The sequence below is a fragment of the Alligator mississippiensis genome, chromosome 1 (assembly GCF_030867095.1).
Source record: "Alligator mississippiensis isolate rAllMis1 chromosome 1, rAllMis1, whole genome shotgun sequence".
NCBI lineage: Eukaryota > Metazoa > Chordata > Crocodylia > Alligatoridae > Alligator > Alligator mississippiensis.
In genome coordinates, this window is record NC_081824.1 from 51,047,893 (window position 1) to 51,073,016 (window position 25,124).

At 42.1% G+C, this 25,124-nt stretch overlaps 1 protein-coding gene across 16 annotated transcripts in view; it reads right to left on the reverse strand.

Moving 5' to 3' along the window:
- The window catches only part of DST (dystonin), a 494,468-nt gene that overhangs the window by 291,546 nt on the left and 177,798 nt on the right, over nucleotides 1-25,124 (reverse strand). For all 16 annotated transcript variants that reach the window (XM_019496873.2, XM_019496902.2, XM_059730546.1 and 13 more), the window contains 2 exons: nucleotides 6,352-6,441; nucleotides 3,377-3,454 (listed from right to left, as the gene is read on the reverse strand). In XM_019496873.2, coding sequence (XP_019352418.1) covers nucleotides 3,377-3,454; nucleotides 6,352-6,441 — 168 coding nt within the window. The remainder of the gene's footprint in view (nucleotides 1-3,376; nucleotides 3,455-6,351; nucleotides 6,442-25,124) is intronic.

The following is a 25,124-nucleotide window of genomic DNA, read 5'->3' on the forward strand; positions in this document are numbered from 1 at the left end:
CTTGTACCAGCTGGTCCTCAACCTAGAATAAGGAATATATCAGTGTAGGGGGATGCAGCCAGTCCTAGGCTGCCCTTGCACTGAAGATACCATAACTGGTTCCCTAATCATTTACATTCTCTCCATTCTGCTACACCAGAGAGAGCCCAACTGAAAGTGAGAATCTGGCCACTAAAACCAAGACAAACCAATTTATTATACTGTTTGTATAAACAAAAGTATAATAATTATATTTAATACTTTAGACCTTCAAAGGGTTGCATACATATTAAATAATTAACAAAACTAAAAGTTCATCTTTAAGATCAAATATCAATGGGTTAAAGGGCAGCTACATTTCCAACTGCAATAACTTTTTTTAGATTAAGTTAGTAACAGATATCAGCAGCCTATTATTTTCTTCATTAGATTACATTAGCCCTCTTTGTTATCTGTATCATTTGTCTATTTAGTTGGAAATTAGAAGATGGAATAAATATAAGAAATGCAATCAATGTTTAAACTATTACAATTATTTGTTCACATTATTTAACATATACATTGTACTGACATTTAATGTGCAAGGGCATATCCTCTTCTTAATCTGCATACATAATTATAATTACAGTCAGTCAATGCTCCACAGGGAAAAAGGAGAGCGCATATGTCAGTTAAAAAAAAATTAAAAAGAAAAAGTCTTATTTTCTCCTGCCACTGCATTACAGAAGCTATTCAGTTTTAACAAAACTGTGTACTAGTTAGGTATATATGGTCTTTCCAAAGTCGGTTCTCAAAGCTGTTGATATTTTGGACCTTCTGACCTACATCACAAAATAGTTCTTCTAATGGAAGATCACCGAGCCAGTCTTCTGTAAGACTTTGGTCTTCTCAGATCACAGTGTCTTCTAAAGATTATTTATGAATGAGCACAAAATCTCCTCTTTCATAAATATCTCTGAGGTCTACTACAACCCTCGGAAAATTCCTTTTACTTCTGAAGTCTGTGGTAACTGCTTGTGTTTAAGTATTATATTAACTAACTTCCTCCACGCTAGCTAGCAGAGGTATGAACCTTTATCCTTAAATGAGAGCAATACTGACAACTCAACAAGAACTCAAAATTGTATAAAATGGAGCAGACTGCATAAATGCCATCCAAATAATATGATCAGTCAGGATAAAAAGCCCACAGACATTATGATAAAATATTCTGTCTCAAGGTAGACCATACTCAGATCACAATAGTTAATGGCATGCTGAGACCTGTCACCTCCAACTAATAACTAAGATAGCAATGCATAACAATTTAGTAAATGAGGTTCTCCATTTAGCAGAATCAAGGAAGCACTGACAGCCTGGTGCAAAAATGAATTTTCAGAGTGTGTCTACACATGCAATTAATTCTAAGCAATAAACTCCAAAGCAGTTCGAACTAGAGTAAACTATTCCCAGATCCAACACAGGGACACCAGCAATCTGGTAGCAGAGCTGGGGTAGATCAGTTTACTTCAGGGCCACTCCTGCCCTGCTCTGCCCCAGGTTCCAGGTGGCAATGTCAGGTGGCAGAGGGGCTGGCTGGGGCATAAGAGTACTGAAAGTGTAGAGCTGTGTGGCTAAATGGCAGGCAGGGGTCTGGCCTCTTGTTGCTTGGGCTGACTGGGCACAATTTATGCCCACAGTCAGCGTCTACCTGTGCAATTACCTGTGCAATTAATCACAGTTTATTATTCCTTCATATTAGGCCACAGTAAACTAATTAACACCTCTGGAAGATAATACCATCAGAGATAATACTTACAGCAGTGCTTATCTTATAGCAGTGCTAATTAGTTTACTGGAGACTAATACTGTTGCACATGTAGATGGTGACACTTTACTCTGCAGCTAATTAGTCTACTCCACAGTATAGATGTGGCCTCAGCACACAAATGTCACTGGGTGATTAGTATCTGCATTACAATTCAAAAACAATAAAATGAGTGTATCTTATTTAAAAGAAATGCTACATCTGCTTATCTCTTTTGCAACTGTATTCCTCTTCCATTCTTTCAGCAACTGTTTAAAGCCTGAGCTGTTAACTGTTTAAAAGGCTTATCAGTATTGATTCAAACAAAATCAAATGGGAAACAGTTTTCCCACCTCACAAATTTCATTTTTTGGTTTCACATGAAGATGTAAGCAATGCCCTCCAAAGTTTTTCACAAAAAGAGGCAGTATCACCAACAAGAATAATGTATAGCTAGGTAATTATGGCGCTCACGTGGGATGTGGGACCCAAGATATTAAATCTCTATTCTGCTGTTCCTTGACATCATATGAAAGATTATACAGGTTATTTGAGGCTGGGCAGTAGGTCCAAGCTAAATTCTCTGTTCTTCCTGATTTAGACCAGAGACATTAGTCTGGGCCCCTTACACTTTTGGTAAGTAGTTATTGGCTTCTCCTGGGTGCGTCTGGGAAAATGTGTGGGGGGTTTTGTTGAACTTTTTAAATTGTTTAAACACTTAAATATTCACTAGAGTGAGGATTTGAACCTGACTGCCTACTGCCCACACAAGTGCCCTGACCTCACAGCTATGTAGCCAGTCTCCCATATTCCCTGGCCCCATTCGTATTTTGTATGTATACAGGATAAAAGAGTTCCACCCCAGACAGGTGCCTGGTGGTGAGGACATTCCTATGAACAGGTTCAAGTTTCTACTATGAACCAGGCAGAGAAGGAATTTAAATACAGATTTCCTCAGTTCTACCTAGAATTTGATCCTGCATCTTCTACATTCCGGGTGAATGCCCTGGAAGAGAGCCTTATTCACTCCAATTAAAACTGCCAAGGCCAAAGATTATTTTCCCAATAAAAGTGTCACTGAAATTAGTGTCTTCCCACAAGGAATCTTGATTTCAAGCTAAAGGCACCATAAGTGATTACTAGGCAGCTCCAACAAATGATATGTCCTTTGTATATCACGCTGAGAGTATTGTCACCACCTCAGAGATCATGTTGGGGTATTCCTCAGAAAAGGTATTATTGCAAGAGGGCTGCTGTTTTCCAGAATGGTCCTTTAAGACCTGAGGCAGCTGCATACGAGTCAATGTGCAACACCAGGCTACTCTAACTTTGCTAGGAGTGGGATATCTCCTGCACCCTGAAGAATAATAGGAGTGAAAAGATGGTGTAAAATTACCTTTGCCACACATACATCACCATCACTAGATCACCGCCGTGGTCAGTTCAGACACCACAATACCATCATGATATTTTCTACCATTTTTAGAATGCAAAGTTTAAAAATGTAAACAATGCAGCTGTTCTTTTTCCCAGTGAGCTCTGTCTATCTGTCTATTAATTCTGTAAGTGCAATTTTCTTGTAAATTTTATTTGTTAAAAGTAGTATCATACCTGGCGTTTTTTCAAATAGTCAAGTGCAATCTGTACATTCTGTAGTCTGTGAAAACGCATCCGACCTTTCTCTCGGGGCTAAAAATGGAAAAGGAAAATTGTGAGATTTTTTTAGGTGACAGGACTACTAGATTACTACTAGACAAAGAGTCCAATTTGAAATGTTCAAGATTCTGCTGTTTTCATAACCACTACAAAAGTTTACATGAAAACTAATGTCCTAGGGGAAGAAGCTGTGCTTTAAATTTACATAAAGTCTATTTTATTGCAGCTGAATAGCTCAACTGGAGGAGAAAAAAGTCAAAGGCCCCAATCCTGTAATCTAATCCAAGCAGTGCCATGTTCCTTCAGAGTTCTACTGCAGTCTGGAGGCTTACATCAGGATTCAGGGGTCTAACCAGAGTGGATAATCAAGGCCACAGAGTGGTACTGCATCAAAACAAAAGGTCTACATCATATTAGGCAAGCCAAACTTCAAGTAATAATCAGGTGCATCTTTAAGATAACTTGTTAACAACTCCTGCAATAATGTGACAGGAAACTTACCTTAATATACAGGTATTTTGTTATAACTATATATAAAGTTTATATATATATATATATATCTAAAGAAAGAGATGTAATATAAATAAACACTTTCCTTCAAATAGAATTTGTATTATATAGTTTTAATACATAACCTTAGATTTCTTACATAAACTGATCTACTGTATAGAAATGTATAAAAAACTGAGGCATGAAGAAAGCTAATAAATTGCCCTCATCTCAAAGCAAAAACAAATTAGCAAGAAGAAATTGTAAATTATTGTGCATGGTGTGTTAATGGAAAAATGGCAAAACTGCATGCAGTTAGTGTAAAATCACCAGGAGGAAGAATTACACAGAAAAAGAATATTTTATCTAGCTGTCAGAGAGCATATATTGGAAAGTAACTATACTTATGTAATCATAGTATCCAAATATTTATACCTTTCTTCCTTATTTCAGATTTTTCACAAACGTTTATAGCAATAAGCAGGAGCACGCTTACAATCACTGCTACCAATCAGCCAAGAATATGATTATTTCCTCAGACAACCTCTATGAAATACACAGACAGTCAGAATTTTCTGTAATTGACTTTTTTCCCTACAAACTATATTTGCCAGGAGGAAACATGAGGAAATGCAGCTGGAAAAGAAGCATAAACTAAAACACAAAAATGGAACTTTAAGTTACTATATGAAATCCTTGACTTGTTTAAGTAACTGAAAGTTTAGGGTCAGTTACTGAGTCCTTACTGCAGAATAACTTCTATGGGTAGAATTAAAGAGTGGTTAAAATTGGGGCTTTAACTTCCTAAAACAAGTAGACGTTGTCAAAAAGTAACAGTATAAAGTCTCAGAGGGGAAATATTTTTACATACAGGTAAAATGCAAATGTTTTGAGGCACATACATTCTATCTGGAATGCATGCAAATTCCACTGGAATCACCATTATACAACACAGATGTGGATCCAAGAACAGAATTTGGTCCTGTGATAAAGTTGCTGATGGAAGCTCCACAAAAACACAGAACAGCTACTTGGGATCAATCAGTATCCAACATTTTGCAATGTATAAGTAAATATTTCCCATCTGGACAACAAGGATAGCAAAACATTCAGCATCTACTGCCATCAGTAGACTCAGCATCTACTGCCATCAGGTTAGCTCTATAAACTGTCAAAATATTTACAAGCTGAAACACTACACATATTTCTGACATCTATCACTGCACACTATCTACATTAGCTATCTACTTTGACAAGAGTAACCATATGCCATTTACATGATGATGAACTATAGAAGTACTGCATCTCCATATTTAATCCTAGCCCTGTTGAAATCTTAACAGAATTTATGGTATTGACTTTAGTGAAGCCAGAATTTCACCCCATGCTTTATACTGCTTACATACTTTCCAGGTTACACACTGATGGCAAATAAAAAGAAATCTTAATGTAATGAAATTACTGCATTTCTGTATTTATTATAAATTAATACAACTTCACATAATCTGAGTCATAAGGCTGAGAAGTAAAGTTACCTACACATCATATTTGCCTAACTGTTGTGGAAAGCATAGTGATAGCAAATAAACAGAAATTGTAAAGTGTTGCATTTAGCACTTAGCAAATGAACTGAATGGAAAATGTCTGTCATAGCTCAAGGTCGTCAGTTTCCCAGAATATGTATATCCTAGCTCATCAGCATGAATTCCTTCATTCTTTCTATTGCACTACTGGAGAACACCAAGCCAAAAATTACTTTAAAGTTAACAGACAGCACACTTCAAATACTAAGTTAGTATGGTTATGGGGGTCGGCACCTACCCCCTTATCCTCATCCTCCACATCCTCATGCTGTTCATACGCGCATGCTTCTGTTGAACTCACCAACCGTAAGGTCTTCAAAAAATCTCGCTCTCTTGGCTAATGAATACAACAGACAGAAAACAGGACAGCAAAGACACAAGACAGACCACAAATGAAGAAAAGAGCATGAACAGAAGAACATAATGAAAAGAACAAATACCAAGCAAGGGAAGTAATGCTCACAAAGAAAGGAAATGACACCTGAGGAGCATGTTACACAGTTTCAGGTAGGGACATTTTCCCCTTGCCATTTGTTAATTTATTTTCCTTAATGTGAAGGAACATCAAGCATTCACATTTGGTAAAGAAAATCCATAAAGACAAAGTAAAGAAAGAACTAGTGCACTACCTTATTAAAAATCATGATCACAGAAGAAAAATAATTTATATTCCCACACTAAGTCATCATCTTCTTCAATTGTATTACCAGAAACACAGCTTATGCCTTTGGCACTAACAGTGACAAGAGTATGGGATAAATCAAAGAAATTCTTAACAACCAACCTCCAAAGAGTTACAAACAGCAAAAATGGGTACACAATGGCCTGAAATCATTGTTCTGTGATTAAAAGTCTTACTAGGGTATCTCCAGAAAGGACTTCTAGAAGGGAGATCAAGTTATGTCCATCCCTCAGGTCTTCATATAGGTCATTCACATGCTTGCGAACCTGCAGAAGTAAACAGAGATAGGAAGCTGAATTTTCTTTCTCCAAAGGCTTCAAAATAATTGTTAACATTGCTTCTTGTAATGTGCATCCTCTGTCATATGCCAACATGCCACTTATAATTTGTTCAGACACTGTAGCATGGGAAATACAAAACATTATTACCTACAATGTAAATCAAAATCAACTTGTGGCATTTATTTTTGGGGGCGTATTTTATTTAAAATGAAAAGAAGGTCAATGTGAAGGAGAATAGGTTAGAAAAAGGAAAAGTTACAAGCCGGATGCAATTCCTGCCAACTATACAGACAGCAAATACTTATGAATGCTGACCTAAAAAAGGATAATTTAAGGATAACACAGTTCAGACCCGTATCAGAATTAATGGTAGGGAAAAATAAAATTAGACAACATCCTGGCCCAGAAAATAAATATGATGGTGGAGCTTTCAGCTAGGACTTCATTTTGGGTCACCATTGTTCCCAGTAAATCACCAGGGAACGGCTCCTCAGCTTCAAAAGAGCTAGGCTGTTGCCCTTCTTTAGGAGCTAAATTCTACTGCCAAACAGGAGAGGTGATCTCCTATTTGTCAGTGCATCTGTATGTGTGAAATGGCCACCAGGATTCAATCCAAACCTTCTTCTGCCTACAACAGAGTAACTACCTCTGTAGACCTGAGCTGTGGGAGAATTTTCTAGATCCACTTCATTAAAATAAAAAACATGCTCCAATTCTGTAGCTAGCGCAAAGTACTGTGTATGTTCTTTAGTTCACGTTAACACACTCATCAAAAGATTCCACAACCTAAATTTATATGTAAATCATCTGAGAATATCATCTTAACTGAGAATAATATCAAACATATTCCTGTTTATACTGAAGACTAGTCAGAACAAGTCATCTATCAGACATTTCTATAATGAAGTATCCCTTACAGCAGTGGTCTCCAACCTTTTTAAGTAGGAGATCACTTTTGGCACTTAAAAGCAATCCAAGATCTACTATGCACAGCTGCCACCCCCCCCCACCCCCCATCAGGTAAGTCTGTGGGAAGCAAAGGTGGGGCAGATCAAGGCAGAAGGAGAAAAAATTATTTGGGGGCGCGCCCAGCAGGTAAGTCCCACCTGGCCAGGGCCCCACTCAACCCCTGCTCCAGCCTCTGCAGCCCCTCACCGCAGGGGCCTCACTCTAGCCCCCACCCCTTCTCTCCCCCACAGACTGACCTGCTGGACTGGGGTGCATGCGTGCATGCACACAGGCACTCAGCTCCCCCATCCCAGCCTCAAATCGACTCCAAGAGGCTCCAAGATCTACTGGTGGATTGAGATCCACTGCTTGGTGACCACTTTCTTATAGTATTTTCCAAAACAATAGTATATCGCACATCCACAGCAAAGATAATTGAATTCTAGTTAGGGATGCAATATAACCACCTCAAAAGGAGGTTGTATCTGAAAGAAAATACTATGGTAATACGAAATATTATGGATGGAAAAAAGAATACACCATATCCCCATGGTATATTTAAGAGAAACAGGAAAAACCGAAATGACATCTCTGGTACTCATACTTTGATACTAGGGCTGTGCAAAATGGCTGTGTTTTGATTCAGTTTCAGATTCAGCCGTTTCGGAGGACAGTGATTAGTTTTGGTGTTTCAGATCACTGTCCTGTTTCATTTCAGATAAATCTGTTCCAGAGATTCAGCCCCACCAAATTTTCTCTGAATCTGTTTTGAACGGACTGCAAGTTTAGCACAGCCCTACTGCCCAGCCAGGCGGGGCTTGGGGCCAGGAGCTGCCAGGCCCCAGCAGGGAGCAGGATGGGGCCGTGGGTAGCTCATCTGGGGGAGAGGGAGGGTTATTGTCCTCTGTACAGGTGAGAAGACCCCCGCATGGATCTCTGATCCATGTCTTGCTGGGTCACAGGGCAGGGAAGCAGCGCAGAGTGGCAAGCAACCCTGCTGGTCACTGCCATACGACTCGGCTCAGCAGAGAGCAGAAATCTGTGCTGGGGATCTCCGCTACCGCTGCCTGCCCTGTGCAGCCCTGAATCTCTGCTCCCTGTGGAGCCAGGTCATGCAGCAGTGATCAGCACTGCCCTGCTACGTGACCTGGCTCCACAGAGAGCAGAGATCCATGCCAGAGGTCTCCACACCGTTACTGCCTGCCCTGTGCAGCCCCACATTACCAGGGCAGCACAGCGTGGGCAGCAACAGCAAGAAGGCAGCGATAACTGTTTCTTCATAAAGAAACAGTTACCATGTTGGCTTTTAGAGTATGATCATTGGTATGCCAGTTAGTACAACTGAAATGAATGGGGCAGTTCACACTTTGGGTACATAGTCTACAGTTCTTAGCAAACTGTGGGGAGAAGTGGGCGTGCTAGAAGGGAGAGACAGGCTGCAATTGGATCTGGACAGGTTACAGCAGTATGCAGATGAAAATAAGATGGGATTCAATACTGACAAGTGCAGGGTACTGCACCTAGGGAGAAAGAACCAGCAGCATACCTACAGGCTGGGGAACTCCCTTCTAGTCAGCACAGAGGCAGAAAAGGGTCTTGGAGTCATTATAGACTCCAAGATGAACAGGGGCCACCAATGTGGGGATGCAGTCAGGAAGGCTAACCATACTTTGTCATGCATCCACAGATGTATCATGAGCAGGTCCAAGGAGGTGATCCTCCCTGTCTATGCAACACTGGTCAGGCTGCAGTTGGAGTACTGCGTCCAGTTCTGGGCACCGCACTTCAGGAGGGATGTGGACAACATCAAGAGGGTCCAGAGGAGGGCCACTCGCATGATCAGGGGTCAGCAGGTCAGGTCCTACGAGGAGAGGCTACGAGACCTGAACCTGTTCAGCCTCCACAAGAGAAGGCTGAGGGGGGATCTGGTGGCTGTCTATAGACCAAGGGAGACCAGCAGGCAATGGGAGAGTCCCTGTTCCCCCGAGCACTACTGGAAGTAACAAGGAATAACGGCCATAAGTTGACAGAGAGTAGATTCAGGCTAGATATCAGGAGGCACTATTTCACAGTCAGGGCGGCTAGGATCTGGAAAAAAACTTCCAAGGGAATTGGTGCTTGCTCCTACCCTGGGGGTCTTCAAAAGGAGGCTAGATAGTCACCTAGCCAGGCTCATTTGACCCCAGCATTCTTTCCTGCCCATGGCAGGGGGTCAGACTTGATGATCTGCTCAGGTCCCTTCCAACCCTACTAACTATGAAATTACGAAACTTAAATTATTGAATCAGTCACATCAGCTTCATGGTTTGAAGGAGTTGGGGGGGGTTTTCAGAATTATGCACTGCATATTTTATACTAGCATATAAATAAAATTTAAAAATGCCAAAACTAAGGTTTGAAGATAGTCTTTCACTTTATAAAAAACTGCATTTCAAGTTCAAGCATTAATATTTTCATTTTCTGACCAAGAAAAAAATGAACCAAATCTACCAGCCAGTGAGCTCATTTATTGAGATATCAGGATGCAGCCCCACTCACTGTCAGTCTTCAAATGAACAATACTGTTGTGCCTGGCTAATACCAACAGCATATGACAGGGACAAATGTATGTGAGGACCTATTTAGAAGTGTCTCCGGGAATTTTGGTGCAGCAGTCATGCCTATCTAAACCAAAATAAGCTTGGTTTCTTTTTTTTTCCTTTCAAGGCACTGTGTTGTTGTCTAGAAAAGATTGATTCTATTTTCTTCAACTGTTTTCAACAGAAGTGCATAATTTCTGTCTAACAAAACCCTTAGGAAGCTATAATTTCACACTTCCAAAGAACATAGCTCCACAACCAAGTAGCTTCAAGGTCCAATGTATCAACAGAGCTCAGAGACAGAATAGATGCATTATATATGCTGCTGACCAAGCTGAATGGAGGTATCTAGCAAGAGAGGAGGAAGCCATATATTTGAGGTCATTGACACCAGCATGGCTTAAAAGCTGCCAAGAAAGGGTACATAATCAATCACACATCATCTCATCTTGCAATCACTGAGAGGATGCACAGGTGCTTACTAAATTATGAATGGACAAGCACCGGGACCAGAAGACACTAAGATTAATTTTTCCACCTCAACACCTTGAAGTTTTTCACTAAATGGGGAAAACTTTTGTGGCTTTGAGATGTTTTGCATACCAGACTCTCTCTTTGCAAAATCTTTTATTTTCTCAAATTTCTTTTTTTCATTTCTCATTTCATAAAGTTTTCTATCTCATCTGTGCCCACAAAACCAGAGCTGCCTTCTCACCCTCTGGCTCACAACCCTAAATGTAGAACTGTAAGAAGTACTGCAAGGCAGTGTGCTCTACCCCTACTGGTTAGTGGAAGGGACTAGAAGCTAGACAGGTCTCAGCTTTTCCATGGACTTGGTGGGAAATCCATTTGGGAAGTGTATTTTACCCTCATTTTCCCTTCCTTTCTTACTGAAATTTTTCTGCCATTACTGACCTTAGCATAGTTAGTCAACTTGCCCTTTGCACTATGAATCCTTGCATGGTAACCTAGAGACAAGAACTAAAACCATATTTTTTTTTACCAGAAGGTAGAAATTCAAAACATATTTTTAGACAAGTATTGGAAAGAAGAAGAGCAGTTTGCAAGATGTATATCAAATTAATATTGGTCACAATTGAAATATGAAAAGCACACACCATGGACTGAGTAACCAGCATGGCTCAGACAAGTGCAAATCCCAGAACTGCTGGAAATAAACATGCACATAATACTAGCTCATACTCAGAGCTTGATAAATTCATAATGTGCATGACAAACAATTTGCACCAAAACCAAGTTATTACAAAACAGCAAAGGGAAATCTGGAATTTATTTCCATATTTTAATCATAAGAGTGTTTGACTTAAATTATCTACAGTAACCCAAAGACAATTTGAATCTAGCTAAAAATAATAATTAGGTTGATATAATTAATATTCAGTACTTGTTGTCTAAATCAATTAATTGGTAGTGTTGTTTTCTCAGAGACAGGGAAAAAAACAAACCAATAAAACAAACCTTTCTGTCCAGATTGTCATCCTATATCCCACAGATGTAATGGACACAGTCTAGCTTTGTTTATGGAGGAATTGTGGTAGAGCTGTCAGAGCAAGGAAATCAGGAATTAGGTCCTATTCTCAATTCTGCCACTGTCTGGCTCAGCAACTTTGAGCAACCTACTTAGCTTCTCAAAGCCAAAGTAAAATGGGTGCAATAACGACTTCCTACCTTAGAAGGGTATCAGGAGCATACACACTTAGAGTTAGAACTCCTCTGCTGCACAAAAGCACTGGCCTGAAAAAAAAGCTTCTTCCCCTGTCCTGCAAGAGAAGGGTTAGGTTTTTCAGAAGCAAGGAATGCAAAGGAGGTAAAACTCAACTGCAATCCCTTGCAGTTGAGTATGATTGCTTTTTCTTTGGGTCCGAAGATGGCTGAGGAGACCAGCCAATCTGGGATCAACAGACTCTGTTGCAGCTCGGCCATGTGTTTCCATTCAGCATCAGAAAATCTGGATTCCTGATTCAGTCCACGACACTGTTTCTGCCACTCCCGCTCTTCTGTCTCCTGTTGACATCATAAGGTTTCAAAATACTGAGATCCTTGCAGCAGACTCTTCCTCCATTTGGGGCAGTCCTGAGTGATAGTCTCCTACGAGTTGATGTCAATATTGTATTTTTTCTTGGGGACATACTTGAAGCACTTTCTCTGTCCTCTTGAATGTACACCTTGACTGAGCGAGAGAATAAAACTTGCTTCAGGAGTCTGGAGTCAGACATCTGGATGATGTGGCCAACTCAGTAAAGTTGATGATCATTGCCTCAACACTCATGATGTTTGCTCATGAGAAGACATTAACGTTAGATGGCAATGGATTCAAAAGATCTTCCACACACAGTGCTGATGGTACTTCTCCAGCAACTTGAGGTGTCTCTCATACGTTGTCCATGGTTCAGCTCCGTACAGTAAGGTGGGGATCATGACTGCTTGATGAACCATGAGCTTGGTTCCAGATCTGATGTTGTGATTCTTCAAACACCTGTTTCCTCAGGTGTCTGAACCCTGTGCTTGAATTTTTAAGTCAATCTTAGATTTCTTTCTTGATGTCACCTTCTGCAAAGGTAGCTTCCAAGGTATGGAAAGTACTCATGTTCTCCAGAGTTTCACTGTAATAGAGCACTGGGGTGTGATGGGGAAAGGCTAGGGGACCACACCCCAAAGAAAAAGCGCTATGTAAGATAACAGAGTGAAGACCTACAGGTGAGTTTTGGATCAAGGGCAGGGGGGAGGGAGTATGAAACAGTGGGGTATGCCTGTTCCTGGGGTGCACACTGGGATGTGCCTGTTTCTCCAAGGGAGCAAGCAACCTGAGAGGCCACTTGCAGGTGGTGAGGGGTCTAATTAGGGGCTCACCTGACTGGGACAGATCCAGGGTGTGAAGTCCTGGGTGTCAGCTGGTCAGGCAGTCTTGCCCTAGCAGCCATGATGTGAGGAGCTCCTGGCAATAAAGCAGCAGGACTCCTGAACTGATAGAAATGCTGAATAAGAAACTGCAAACCGGGAAAGCAAGGAAATGCTACTTGGGGCAGAGAGGGGTTCTTATCTATAGGCAGGCCTTGCCTTTATGTTAAGCAAAAAGAGGGTTTGGGTGCCTGCTAGAGGATGCGGGTGCTTTATATTTAACTGCCCCAGGGTTTGGCTTTAAGCTCTGCTGGGGCAGGCTCAAGGACTATTTAGAGAACTGGCAACCCCGGATCCCAGAGCTTGAGAGCAGGGCCCAGCAGGGGGTTCAGGAACCTAGGAAGAGGCTGAGTCAGACTACGGGGTCTCCAAGCCCAGAGAAGGGATGGAGCTGGATCAGAAGGTCCACAGATCCAGAGACGGGCTGAGTGTGGGACCAGAGGTCTGAGAGCCCAAAGGGAGGCTGAGCATGAGACCAGGGGTCCAGAAGCCCAGACGGGCTGAACATAGAACTAGGGAGTCTGAGAGCTCAGACAGACTAAGCAAAAGACTAAGGGGGCCAAGTTATAGGAAATCAACACCATAAGTGGCAACATCTGCGAGGCATGGGGCATGGTATAGGGGGAGATGGAACCACACACAGAGCCCTTAGGACTACAGGTGACATAGAGAGGTGCAGACAGGCCAAGAGGACCCACATACTGAGATCAAGCGAGATCAAGAAGGTCTAGGGAGGACCTGTTAGTGACTTGCACAGATTAAGGCTAACTCTAAGGCCCATGGGCAGCCTTCCTTATGTAATCCTCAATAAGATCAAAGCATGGAGGACAAGCAATTAAGGGAGGTCCACCTCAGAGCCTGAGCCAGGGAGGAGACAAATGGCCACTAGGGGCACACCACGGCCACCCTGGTGCTTGAACCTGCCACATCTCCATGAATATGAACTACTGGAGCTGGAGCTGAATTACTACTCATTAAGAGCTTGTTGATGGAGGACCTTAGTCTTCTGAATGTTAAGCATCAGTCCCATTATCTTGTATGCCTTGGTACAGACACTGACGATTGCCTGATGGTCTGCATCTGAGTGAGCACACACTATAGCATCATCATCATACTGGAGCTTGATGACTGAGGTCAGGGTAGTCTTGGTTTTGGCTCTGAGTTGGTTGAGATTAAACCTCCTACTATCCATTTGGTATTTTAGCTCCACTCTGACTTGTTCATGGTTAGATGTAGCACTGCTGTAAGGAAAATTGAGAAGAGTGTTGATGATTGCTTAACACCCATCTTAACCTCAAAGGTATCCGCGATAGATCCATCACTAAGAACCACCTCTTGCGTACCACCATGGAGTAGGCAAAGAATGGTCATACATTTTGGTAGGCATCCTACTTCAGAAGGATCCTCCACAGCACTTCTTGGTTGAGAGTCAAAGGCTTTTTTGTAAGGTGTTGCAGAGCACTAATGTGTGCCTTCTCCTTTAAGGGCAGAAGCTGCCTAGAGAGAGGGCCGTAGGAGCTAGGCAGAAACCCCACAGGTGCAGGTTGCCATGGCAACAGGCTAATGAGGGAATTAGTTAGCACCTGTCCCCGGTCAGCTGACTGGAAGGAGGCAGGGCCCTGGGACTCAGGGCCAGGGCCGAAGGTGGTCAGTTCTCTGGCAGCAGCCAAGGGGGGAGGAGCTCTTGTAGAGAAAGCTATTTGTAGATGCTTTCCTGCCTGTTCTGCTGCTGGTAGGATTAAAGGGCTATAGGAGTTTGTAAGTACCTGTGGGTAGGAGGCACATTATACTGAGATAGAAGCTTGCCTTCTAAAAAGGGATAGTGTGAACCCCATGGTTATTGTTATGTTGTAGCCCAGGGGCTTGTGTTTTCTGTTATTAGACCAGTGGGCTGGAATGAGGCTACTAGGGAGGAGGCCTCATCGGGGCACACTACCGTGTAGAGCCCCAGTGCCAGGGAGGGCACGCAGACAGGGGCCAAGTGCTCAGTGACACCAGGAAGCCAAACTAGATTAAAGCCTCAGAGGGACATTTGAAAACCAACTGCAAGGTATGGGGCATGGTAAAGGAGGGGTGTTGGAGCCACGCATCTAGCCCATAAAGCTTAGGGGGGGAATACCGTAAGGGAGTCCAACAACCCACAGGGTTTAGAGGAGTCTGTCAGGACTGTGACCAAGCAGCAACCCAAGGGCAGCCTTCCGCTTCATCATTTATACCAGCAAGACATAGCAGGAGAGATTAGTAGGCACCCATAGGGCATAGCTGGCATGGTTGTGGTGCCCTAAGGACATCACAGCCAACCCTGGGGTGGCCATATCATGACATGAGGTCAAAGAAGGCCATGTAGAGAGGTTTATGTTGTTGTTAGCATTTTTTCTGCAGCTGGAGAGCAGCAAAGATCATGTCAGTTGTGCCTCCTGGTACCCTAAGCCCATACTGAGTTTCCAGGAGTGTGGAAGTATTTCCTGTTCAGCAAGTGGAAGGAGATGGTTCAGGTGTGTTCTCACAGTGATCCTTCCTGTGGTGAACAGCAAAGTGATCCCCCATAATTTCCAGTAGGATCTCTCTCCCTTCTTCAAGACTGTCATGAGGAAAAACTATCTTCCTTCTGGCTTGTGCACCCCGATGTATTTAGTCAGCTAGTGAGCAGGAGACTTGTCCTACTCGGACACCAGGACTCATTCTTTGAAAGAAATGGCACTGTGTACCCCACCCTTCCCAAGAAAGCCTACACTGACATGAAGTTGAGTCATTTCCTACCCTCCTTTAAGCTGTGGCTAAGACCAGATTTGTTTCTTAATGTCTGTGGAGATTTGTCACTTCACTAGTTTATTAAAAATGTTCTTCAGAACCTGCTCACCAGCTACCTGTGCCAGATGAGGCAGGCTTGTAAACAAAACCATCACTGAAACTTGGAGTATTGCCTAGGCAGATACAGAGAATTTGTTGGATCCTATGTGATATGACCATGGGATTCTGTAGAACAGCAACAGACAGCAGGGCCTCTGTGCAAAATAAACTGTGTGCTCCCTCAGGCAGCTTTCTGCACAACATGCAATATATCTGGGAGTGGCAGGCTTGGCAGCTTGGGCAGGCTGGGACCACTTGCCTCCAGGGAGATGTAGGAGGCACTCAGTGCCACACCCAATCAAACTCAAAACAGGGGTTTACATACGTTCACATACACTGAGTGGTATACAGTGATCTTCCAGACAGTACATGAGTGAGAAATGGGAAAGAAAAGGGGAGGAGAGAGGAACTATAAATACAGGAAGAGAGAGAAAATAAAAATGTAAATCAGCCAAAAGGGGACAGTAAAGATTTTAGTTAGTGATAAGGTTTCAGCAACTTAATCTTCCAAGGTGCACAAAGGGGAAGAATGTGGTTGTGGCAGGCACTGATGGGGAAAGTAGCTCTAGCAAAAAAATACTCTGTCCCTCTCAAATGAAAATGGAATACATTCAGTACATCAATGATCTGTGAAACTTTCACAACCATTATTAACAATAATTAAACTTATTATTTGTATTGTAGTTATACCCAAGAGCTCCTGGCATAACCTAAGATCCTATCAGACTGGGCATTGCAAGGAAAGTTGTCCTTTGTCCCAAAGAACTTGCAGGATCCTGGCAGACATGCAAGTAAAAACGCATCATATCCCATCATGACATAGTGGATGCAGGGGGGGCCCAGGATTGAGATCCTCAGGTCCCCCTGCACTGGCAAGTAGCAAGCTCCCTTGTCTGGAAGCTACATCAGATGACACAGCTCCCAGCCATGAGGAACACATGGTGTACCCCCATGGTTGGGAACCCTGATGAACTGATGGGGCTCCCAGCCACAGGAGCACATGGTGAACTCCCACAATTTGGAGCCCCGTCAACTGAAGGGCTCCCAGATGTGGGAACACACCCTGCCTGGGAGCCCCAGCTTTGCCACAAGTTTATTTAATGGCATGTTAGGAAGCAGATAAAGTTATTACATGTTTTGTGTAATACCTTTGTAACTTATTCCTTGTTTTATCACACAATTAACTACCTTAATGTCTGGTCAGGTAACAACTTGATAACTGCTTAATCATGTCTTAAATGTAACATGTGCTAGGGGCACATATATAGTTCATATAAGTTGCACGGGTTCACTGCACTGCTTAGCTTATTCCAGAAAGCTGTTGGTTGTTATCAACTAATTTTATTATTTAATATACCATTTAATTACTTTAACTGAAGACTTCACAACATTCTGTGTTTAATCTCTGCATAGCTGCATCTCTATGGACTGCAATGGGCTTATTCTAATGTCTAATAATGGGGCAAGGAAAAAGCTAACCCCACCAGAAAAATACAAGGTGCCATCAACCCCACACCAGTGAGCTGCTCTGCATACTGCAATATAAAATGCAACTACATACCTACCATCTATCCATATGGCCCACATTGCTTTATTAGGCAACAATACATTTTTCACTACAGTCCTTCACAAAGCTGTATCTTGGCATAAGAACTAACCACATCATAGGTGGTCAAACAGAGAAAAGTCTGAAGGAAACAGATGCAAAAACACTGCATTTTTCCTTTGATTTTTTCCATTGTTTTGTTCAGATATTTGAATCATACCTGGGTTTTACAACAGAACACAACAGGCTACATCCATTTCTGTTTAAAGTACAAGCAGTCCTCGACTTACAATGTTTTGAGTTACAATGTTTCATATTTACAACGTCTATAAATTGACACCGTTTCAACTTTATGACATCAGTTTCGACTTACAATGCTTGATCTGATGCAACGCCATGCCATGCCAGCGAACAGGTTTGCTATGTCACTCATCCCCCTGGAGAACATCTGTCCAAACTTCCTTGGACACTTTCTTTAAGAAAGTAGACAAGACTCCAGAAAAACTTGCAGCCAAGACTCCTGAGAAGACTCCATCCAAGAACCCTTCAAAAAGTCCAGCAAAGTCACCTCAAAGAAGTCCTTCCAAATCAATATGATTGCTATTTACGATATAAATACATTAATGTAGCTATATTACTCATCTATAATTGATCGAGTACAAAATTCTGGGGTATTTTTGGTGAAAATAGGGTATCGGGACTTGGTTCAGGAACCAATCCCCCATTTATAACATTGACTTTCATGAGAAAATTGTTTCCGAGTTACAACGTTTCAACTTAGGATGCAGTTTTCAGGAACCAATTGTGTCGTAAGTCCGAGGACTGTCTGTACTCACATGAGGACACTGTCCTTTCTGCTTTTGTAAACAAAAGACTTGCATCTTGCAAGAGAAGGAAATGCTCAATGCAGGCTCCATGGTTGGAAGATGAGGTAGTAAGAAAACCATTTTGTGGTACCATACTCCCTACTGTAATGCCACAAGGAATACAACCCTGTATCATCTTATTCAGAAACTGATATGATGGGAGAACTGTGACATGGTTTTCTCCTGTATATGGTGAGACCACATAGGGATATGCTAGAAGCAGAGATTTCAGAAAGAATATTAGTATTGCGGTCCAATATGTTCATGCTGCACCCCCATGGCTGTAGGTGGTGATGTAGTACGTGACCCACTCAAAGGAGACTGAGTGAATTTGGCATATAGCAACTGTGAAATAGGGCTGTACAAAACATCATCATTTCATTTCAACATCCGTTTTGCCATTTTGAAGGAACAGTGTTTCATTGTGTCATTTTGTTTTGTTTCGAAGCACTGTCCCATTTTGTTTTATCAAAACTGTTTCACTGTTTCGACGAGTTTTGATGTTTCACCCATAGGCTATAATGGGGAATCATGAAAATGCCTAAAATGTTGTCATTTCTTGCCTGATTTGAATGAAAATTTCCAGGGACGGTAGCCCCTCCTGAGAGCATGAAGCCTGTCAAGCTTACAAGGAAACAGGCACAGTGTTTTCTGGGAAGCTGCACCTCAAACTCTTCTAAGCAAAAGTCCTGACACATCTCGGCAGTGGCAGCCTCCTCTCATCCAGCGTGCAAATCCGGGAGCCCGCACCCCCGGGAAGACTGTGGAGCTATGCCAGACTCCGCCCGGGGCTGCGGGCCCCTGGATCTGCACACTGGATGAAAGGAGGCTGCCGCTGCTGCCTGGGACCATTGCTGGGTACAGCCTGCACCCAGCACCAGAGAAGAGTGCTCCTGCTGCCTGGGACTCCTCTCATCCAGTGCATAGATCCGGAGGCTCGCACCCCCAGGAGTCCAGCACAGCCCGGCAGCCCTCCTGGGGGTGCAAGCCCCTAGATCTGCACCCAGGATGACAGGAGGCTCAGGCTGCGGCAGCAGCAATCTTCTCCGATGATGGGCGCAGCCCATGCCCAGCACTAGTCCCAGGTGGGAGAGGCAGCCTGAGCCTCCTCTCATCCGAGGCACAGAACTGGGGGTTTGCACCCCCGGGAGGGCTGCTGAGCTGTACCGGACTCCTCCTGGATCTGCTCCAGATGACAGGAGGCTGCTGCTGCCACCGCCTGGGACTGGCGCTGGGCGCAGCCTGCACCCAGCACTGGGCTCCATGGAACTCAGCCCGCCGGCAGGAGGCAAAGTGCAGCTCTGGCTTTGTGCACCTCTTGCTGGTGGGCTGCACTCTGATCAGCTCCACCAGCCCCACAGAGCGCAGCCCAGTGGCAGGAGGCAGACAGAGCCGGCGCTGCCCTCCAATAGGCCCTAGGGAGTGGCGGGAGGCAGGGAGAGCCCGGTGGCAGGAGGCAGGGAGAGCCAGGGCTGCACTCCACACCAGGCTGAGCTACATAGGGCTGCAGAACCACTCAGAGCGCAGCCCTGGCTTTCCCCTGCCTCCCACCACCAGGCTGCTTCAAAACTCGAAACGTTTTGAAGCATTTCAAGTGCCTTCATTTTGTTTTGAAGCTGTTTCGATGCTTTTTGTTTCATTTCAATGTTGTTGTTTCAAGCTCGAAACAGCTTCGAAACAAAACACTCAGCAAAATTTCGCACAGCCCTACTGTGTAGCAGACCAAAGGAAATAATGGTTAATGTGTTACAGATGAACAAGTTCTAGAGTAACTAACCATGATATATTATGTAGCAAGGTAAGGCAGGCATGATTATGAGTTCATCTTGACAAATGCAACAGGAATTTCTTTGACATGACACAATTACAGTGATCTTGTCAGTCTAGAAGTCATAGCATTAGGGTCAGTTTTTGTGATTACCTACCTAACTGACAAAACCTAACTGACTTAGAATATAATGAAAAGCAGACATTTGTAACCTTGGGTATTTTTGTTAAAAAATTAGTTATTTTGCTTTTTCTTACCTATGTGTTATCTAATATGGATGAGACAAAACCACCTACCCAGCCCAAGTTTTGGAGTAGGAATTAAATAAGACTGGAAGTAGAACTAATTCATGCCTCATTTTGATTCTGTAGAATTCAAAAATTCAACTGACAGGACTGTAGAATCTGTGCCACACCAGTCAAGTGTTTCTTAAACTGAGATATACAGTAGACTTCCAGACAGAGTGCAAAAGGAAAGAATGAGTAAAGAGAAGGGGGAGAGGCAAAATATGAATGGAGAAAAGAAAGAAAGAAAAGACTAGGTTCATAATACATCTTATGGTTTTAGAAAGTTTATATTGTTTGTGGTTGTTATATCCATAACATGGAACCATAGGGATACAAAATACTTTTGAATTTTTCAAGAAACTGCTAGCAATTTCATTTCAGTTAAAGGAAAAACTCCTTGTCATTTCAGTTGGCTTTGGATGAAGCCATACGTGCTGTGCTCAAAACAGCTTGGGAGCAGTCATTTTTTGGGCCACAATAAATGGCCTTCACTGAGATAAGAGTCACATAGATACTTACAAAAGTTGACATATTTATACCAATCAATTTAAAATGTCACCAACTGTCAAATCTCTCTGAGAAACAGGCATGGCTACTGCAGAAAGCTCATGCTGGGATTCCTTGATTTCACACACTCTTTGAAAAGGCATACCCTTACATTTATTTTCAATAAAACAAAGAAAAAACAGAATAAAAACTGTATTCCTACTGCTAATGCAACTAACAAGAACAATTGAGAAGTAGCAACGTACAAGCCGAAAGCTAAAGATAGTGGGAAGATAAGTAGGAAATTAAACAGTATCTATTTGATTTATTTACATGAGAAAAAGTTTCATCATCCCATTTGACACTGGCATTAAGCTTAGTATTCTGCATAATTTCAGAATCAATGAAAAAACAGTTTTATATAAGCTGTGAAAGCTCAGATCAAAATATCCTTCCAGAATTTATTTTAAGGGAGGTCACAACAAAATTTGCTACACAACCTTGAAAGAATACCATTCACTACAGTCAAAAGAGATTTTTTTTAAAGTGAAACCAGGCAATTTTAACAGTGGACCAGAAACCGAAGAACGGAATGAATGAATCTATTGAAGGATGTTCTCTCTCAAACATCTTCAGCTTTGAAAATGTGTAGCTATCACACTGTAAATAAATTTCTTTTAAATAAATTTTAGAAGAAAAGATTCTGACTCAAGTAATTTCTGTCATCTTTTATGCAAAAAAGGTTTACCATGACAGGATGCAGGATTTACTTAAATATTTCTAAAAGCATTTAACAGGCTGTAGCCATATTCATGCCTTAAAATCAGTATGCAATTGTAGGAAAATAATACTGGCCACACATCTGATTTCTAGGGTACTCTCCTGAACTGTTTTCACTGCTATTTTACCATATGGCTTTCCTAGACTTTCCCAGGTAATATGCATAAACTGCCAGTCTATCCTCGTAGAAGTCAACCTCCAATCTAAGATTCTTGAGGCATTCTGTTACCCACGCTATACCAAAGATACAAGGCACATAAGCTGTTACATGCATCTCAGTGTCTTTCTGGTTTTGGTTTTATTTTCCTGAACCTTCTCCATCAAAATGTCTCTTAATGGAATATTATGAAGAATCCAGAGGTCCCTTCCTACCCTAATTTTCTATGATTCTATGATTCTCTCACTCTCAGGCTTCACTTTCATATTAGCTTTCAAATTACTTTTTTATTCATTAGTAAACTTATTCCTGACCCTCAAGATAACAGAGAAGGGTTATAGCAACTGCATCGTAATTAAATTGCTGGTGACCATATAACCTTGTAACAGCAAACCCAGGGCAGCGAATTCTCTTCATCTGCAGGTATACAATTTCATACAATACAAACACAATGGTATAGATGGCGCTGTTTCTCCATTCTTTGCCTTGTTCTCATTTTATGTATAAGAAAGGCACTGAAGCAAGCATAAATCCTGCTCCCCTGTCTATTCATAGGAAAGGACATACAGGTAAGGCACAGGAGACGGTACAATGGGCATAATTGTGCTTGGCTTTTCTTTGCATGCCTACATATTGACAAACTAAGAATATAATTAGGCAAGTTATAAGCATCATAGCTTTGAAATTGTCTGTTAACTCACTTGAGCTACTTGCCTTTCCTGGCCTTTACTGGAACATATTCCAGGGTGCATGTTTACAATACTTAGACTTAAAGTTATTCTGCTTTAATTCTATATACAGAATATGTTTATAACTACTGGGATTTCTTCCTGGTTGCTAGAGCCCCTCAATAGCATGAACAGTTAAATTCATTTTATTTTCTGAAATCCCATCATAACATCAAGTATTTTTACTTAATCACCTTTAAAGCACTTTCCTCTACAATGACAGCACATGTAACCCCTCTGACCTTTCTTTGGAATAGATGTTCTCTAAGCTGCGAATCAGCCTGATTGTCCTATAGCCACATGGCCACTGCACTGCATCTGTAGCTTTTCTTTTGTATTTACATCCATCAAGTATGCTTATGCAGGTCACTTAAGATTTTCCCTATTTACCTCTACATCTCTTCCAGGTCACAACACTGCCTATTTCTTTTGCTTCCTCTACTTTGAATTATTCCCCAGAGCCTTTGTTTCTCTTTTATTTTCTACATTACTCTGTGAAAATCTTTACAAAGTCACATAAATACAAATCTTTGTGGTTCTAGGTGAAGATGACTCAGGAAATCATCCTCCCATTTTACTCTATGTTGGTGAGACCACAGCTGGAATACTGTGTTCAGTTCTTCACACCACAATTCAGAAGGGATGTGGTGAAGCGTGAGAGAGTCCAGAGGAGATTAGAGGACAAGAGAACAGGCCTTATCAGGAAAGGCTGAGAGACATGGGACTCTTCAGTCAGCCTATCAGTATATAAGGGGTGTGCATCAGGAACTGGGAGAACATCTGGGACAACTGGGAGAACACCACCAGGGCACCCCATGGGAAAATCAGATCCAACCGTCACAAACTCCTGGACGACTGTTTTAGGCTGAACATAAGGAAAAATGTCTTTACTGTCAGAGTCCTCAGGGCCTGGAATAGACTCCCCCCAAAAGTGGTGTAGACACCTACTCTGGATTCCTTTAAGAAACACTTGGATGCCTATCTTGCTGTGATCTTTTGACCCCTGCTGACTGCCTGCCCTTTGGGCAGGGGGCTGGACCCAATGATCTTGTGAGGTCCCTTCCAGCCCTAATGTCTATGAGAGCTATTAAATGCATTTCCAACATTGATGCTGTTAGAAAATCTTGTTCTTACAGTTCTGTATTTAGATTTGTGAAATGCATACCAGTATTCTCAACTGGCAAAACATTTAGGCACGTGAATAACTTTAAGCTCATCAGCTTATACAAATCAGCTTAGACGGACATGTATAAGTACATTGCTGGATCAGGGGTTTAAGACGTGTATAATAGTTGACATGTAATAATTAAACAAAACAGAAATGCTCCCAATTGGCTGAACAATAAAAAGAGACATTTCTCTCTCTGCCCCCTACAAAAAATAAACCTTGTATCCATCCTCATTTGCACACCTAAGACATCCCTCGATGATTGCTAAGAAGACCAAGAAACTCAGGTTCTGGTGGTCCAGCAGGGGCAACACCTACCACAGTCTAAGTCTAGTTACCAGAAAGTCTCTCACCAACCTCATTCCATTTAATATTTACCATATCACATACCTCTAAATAAGACGCATCTTGTTTCTGGGAGGCAGAATGTAGAAAAAAAATATTTTCCAGTCATGGCCTAGAGCCAGCTTCTTTCATGGAGAGGCTATGTTGTAAAATGGCTGCAAGCTTCTCTCCCAGCCAGCAAGCTGCAAGCAGCTGTGAAAGGGTTAACAATTCCACCCCTCTGGCTTGCTTGCTTTTACCTTAGAAATTAGGCAGCCATTTAACAATGCATTGTCTTCATGCTTCTATTCCAGCAAATAAAATCAGTTTCCCCACTTAAGACACACACCCCTATTTGCAGGTGATGATTTGGGGCCGGGGAGAGGGAAGGTGCATGCAGTATGTGAGTAAATATAGTATTCATCTGTATTATAATACTGACATCCTCATCTTCCTCTTACAGTACATAGTCACGTTTTCTTCACCACACAGAATCACTCAGTTACATTTTGCTCGTTTCACCCCAGAAAAAGTAATTTCTGTTTAGTAGTGTGCCTGTAGTGAATGCAAATCTTTATTTATTTTGAAGAAGGGCCCTGAAACAGTTTCTTAAGTTACCCATAATATTCTGGGCAATAAGATTAATTTTCAACATACCATGGGTATGTTTTAAACCACTTTTTTTCAAGGAGCCCTGTCTGACTTCCTCATTGCCTTGATATACAGGTCAAGGCAACCAACCAGCATGTCTCCTCAGAGCTCAGCTGTTTCCTTGCAAACCTGGAAGGCAGGAGATAGGAGCTCTATCTGTGTTAGCAGGAGCCTTGCCAACAGATCCAGCAACATTATTTCCCTCTATTTGGCACTGGTAAGGCCACATCTGGAGTACTGTGTTCAGTTTTGGACCCCCCACTACAGAAAGGATGTAGACAAATTGGAGAGAGTCCAGCAAAGGGCAATGAAAATGGTTAAGGTGCTGTGACACATAATTTATGAAGAGAGGCTGAGGGAACTGGTCTTATTTAATCTGGAGAAGAGAAGATGGAGGGAGGAGGGATTTAATAACAGCCTTCAACTACCTGAAGTGGGGTTCAAAAAAAGGATGAAGACTGTACTCAGTGGTGGCAAATGAGAGGCTCTTTGTTCTCTCAAGTTGCAGCAAAGGAAGCTTAGAGTAGATATTAGGAAAAACTTACTCACTAGAAGGGTAGCAAAGTACTGGATAAGGCTACCCAGAGGGGTTGTGAAATCCTCCTCCCTGC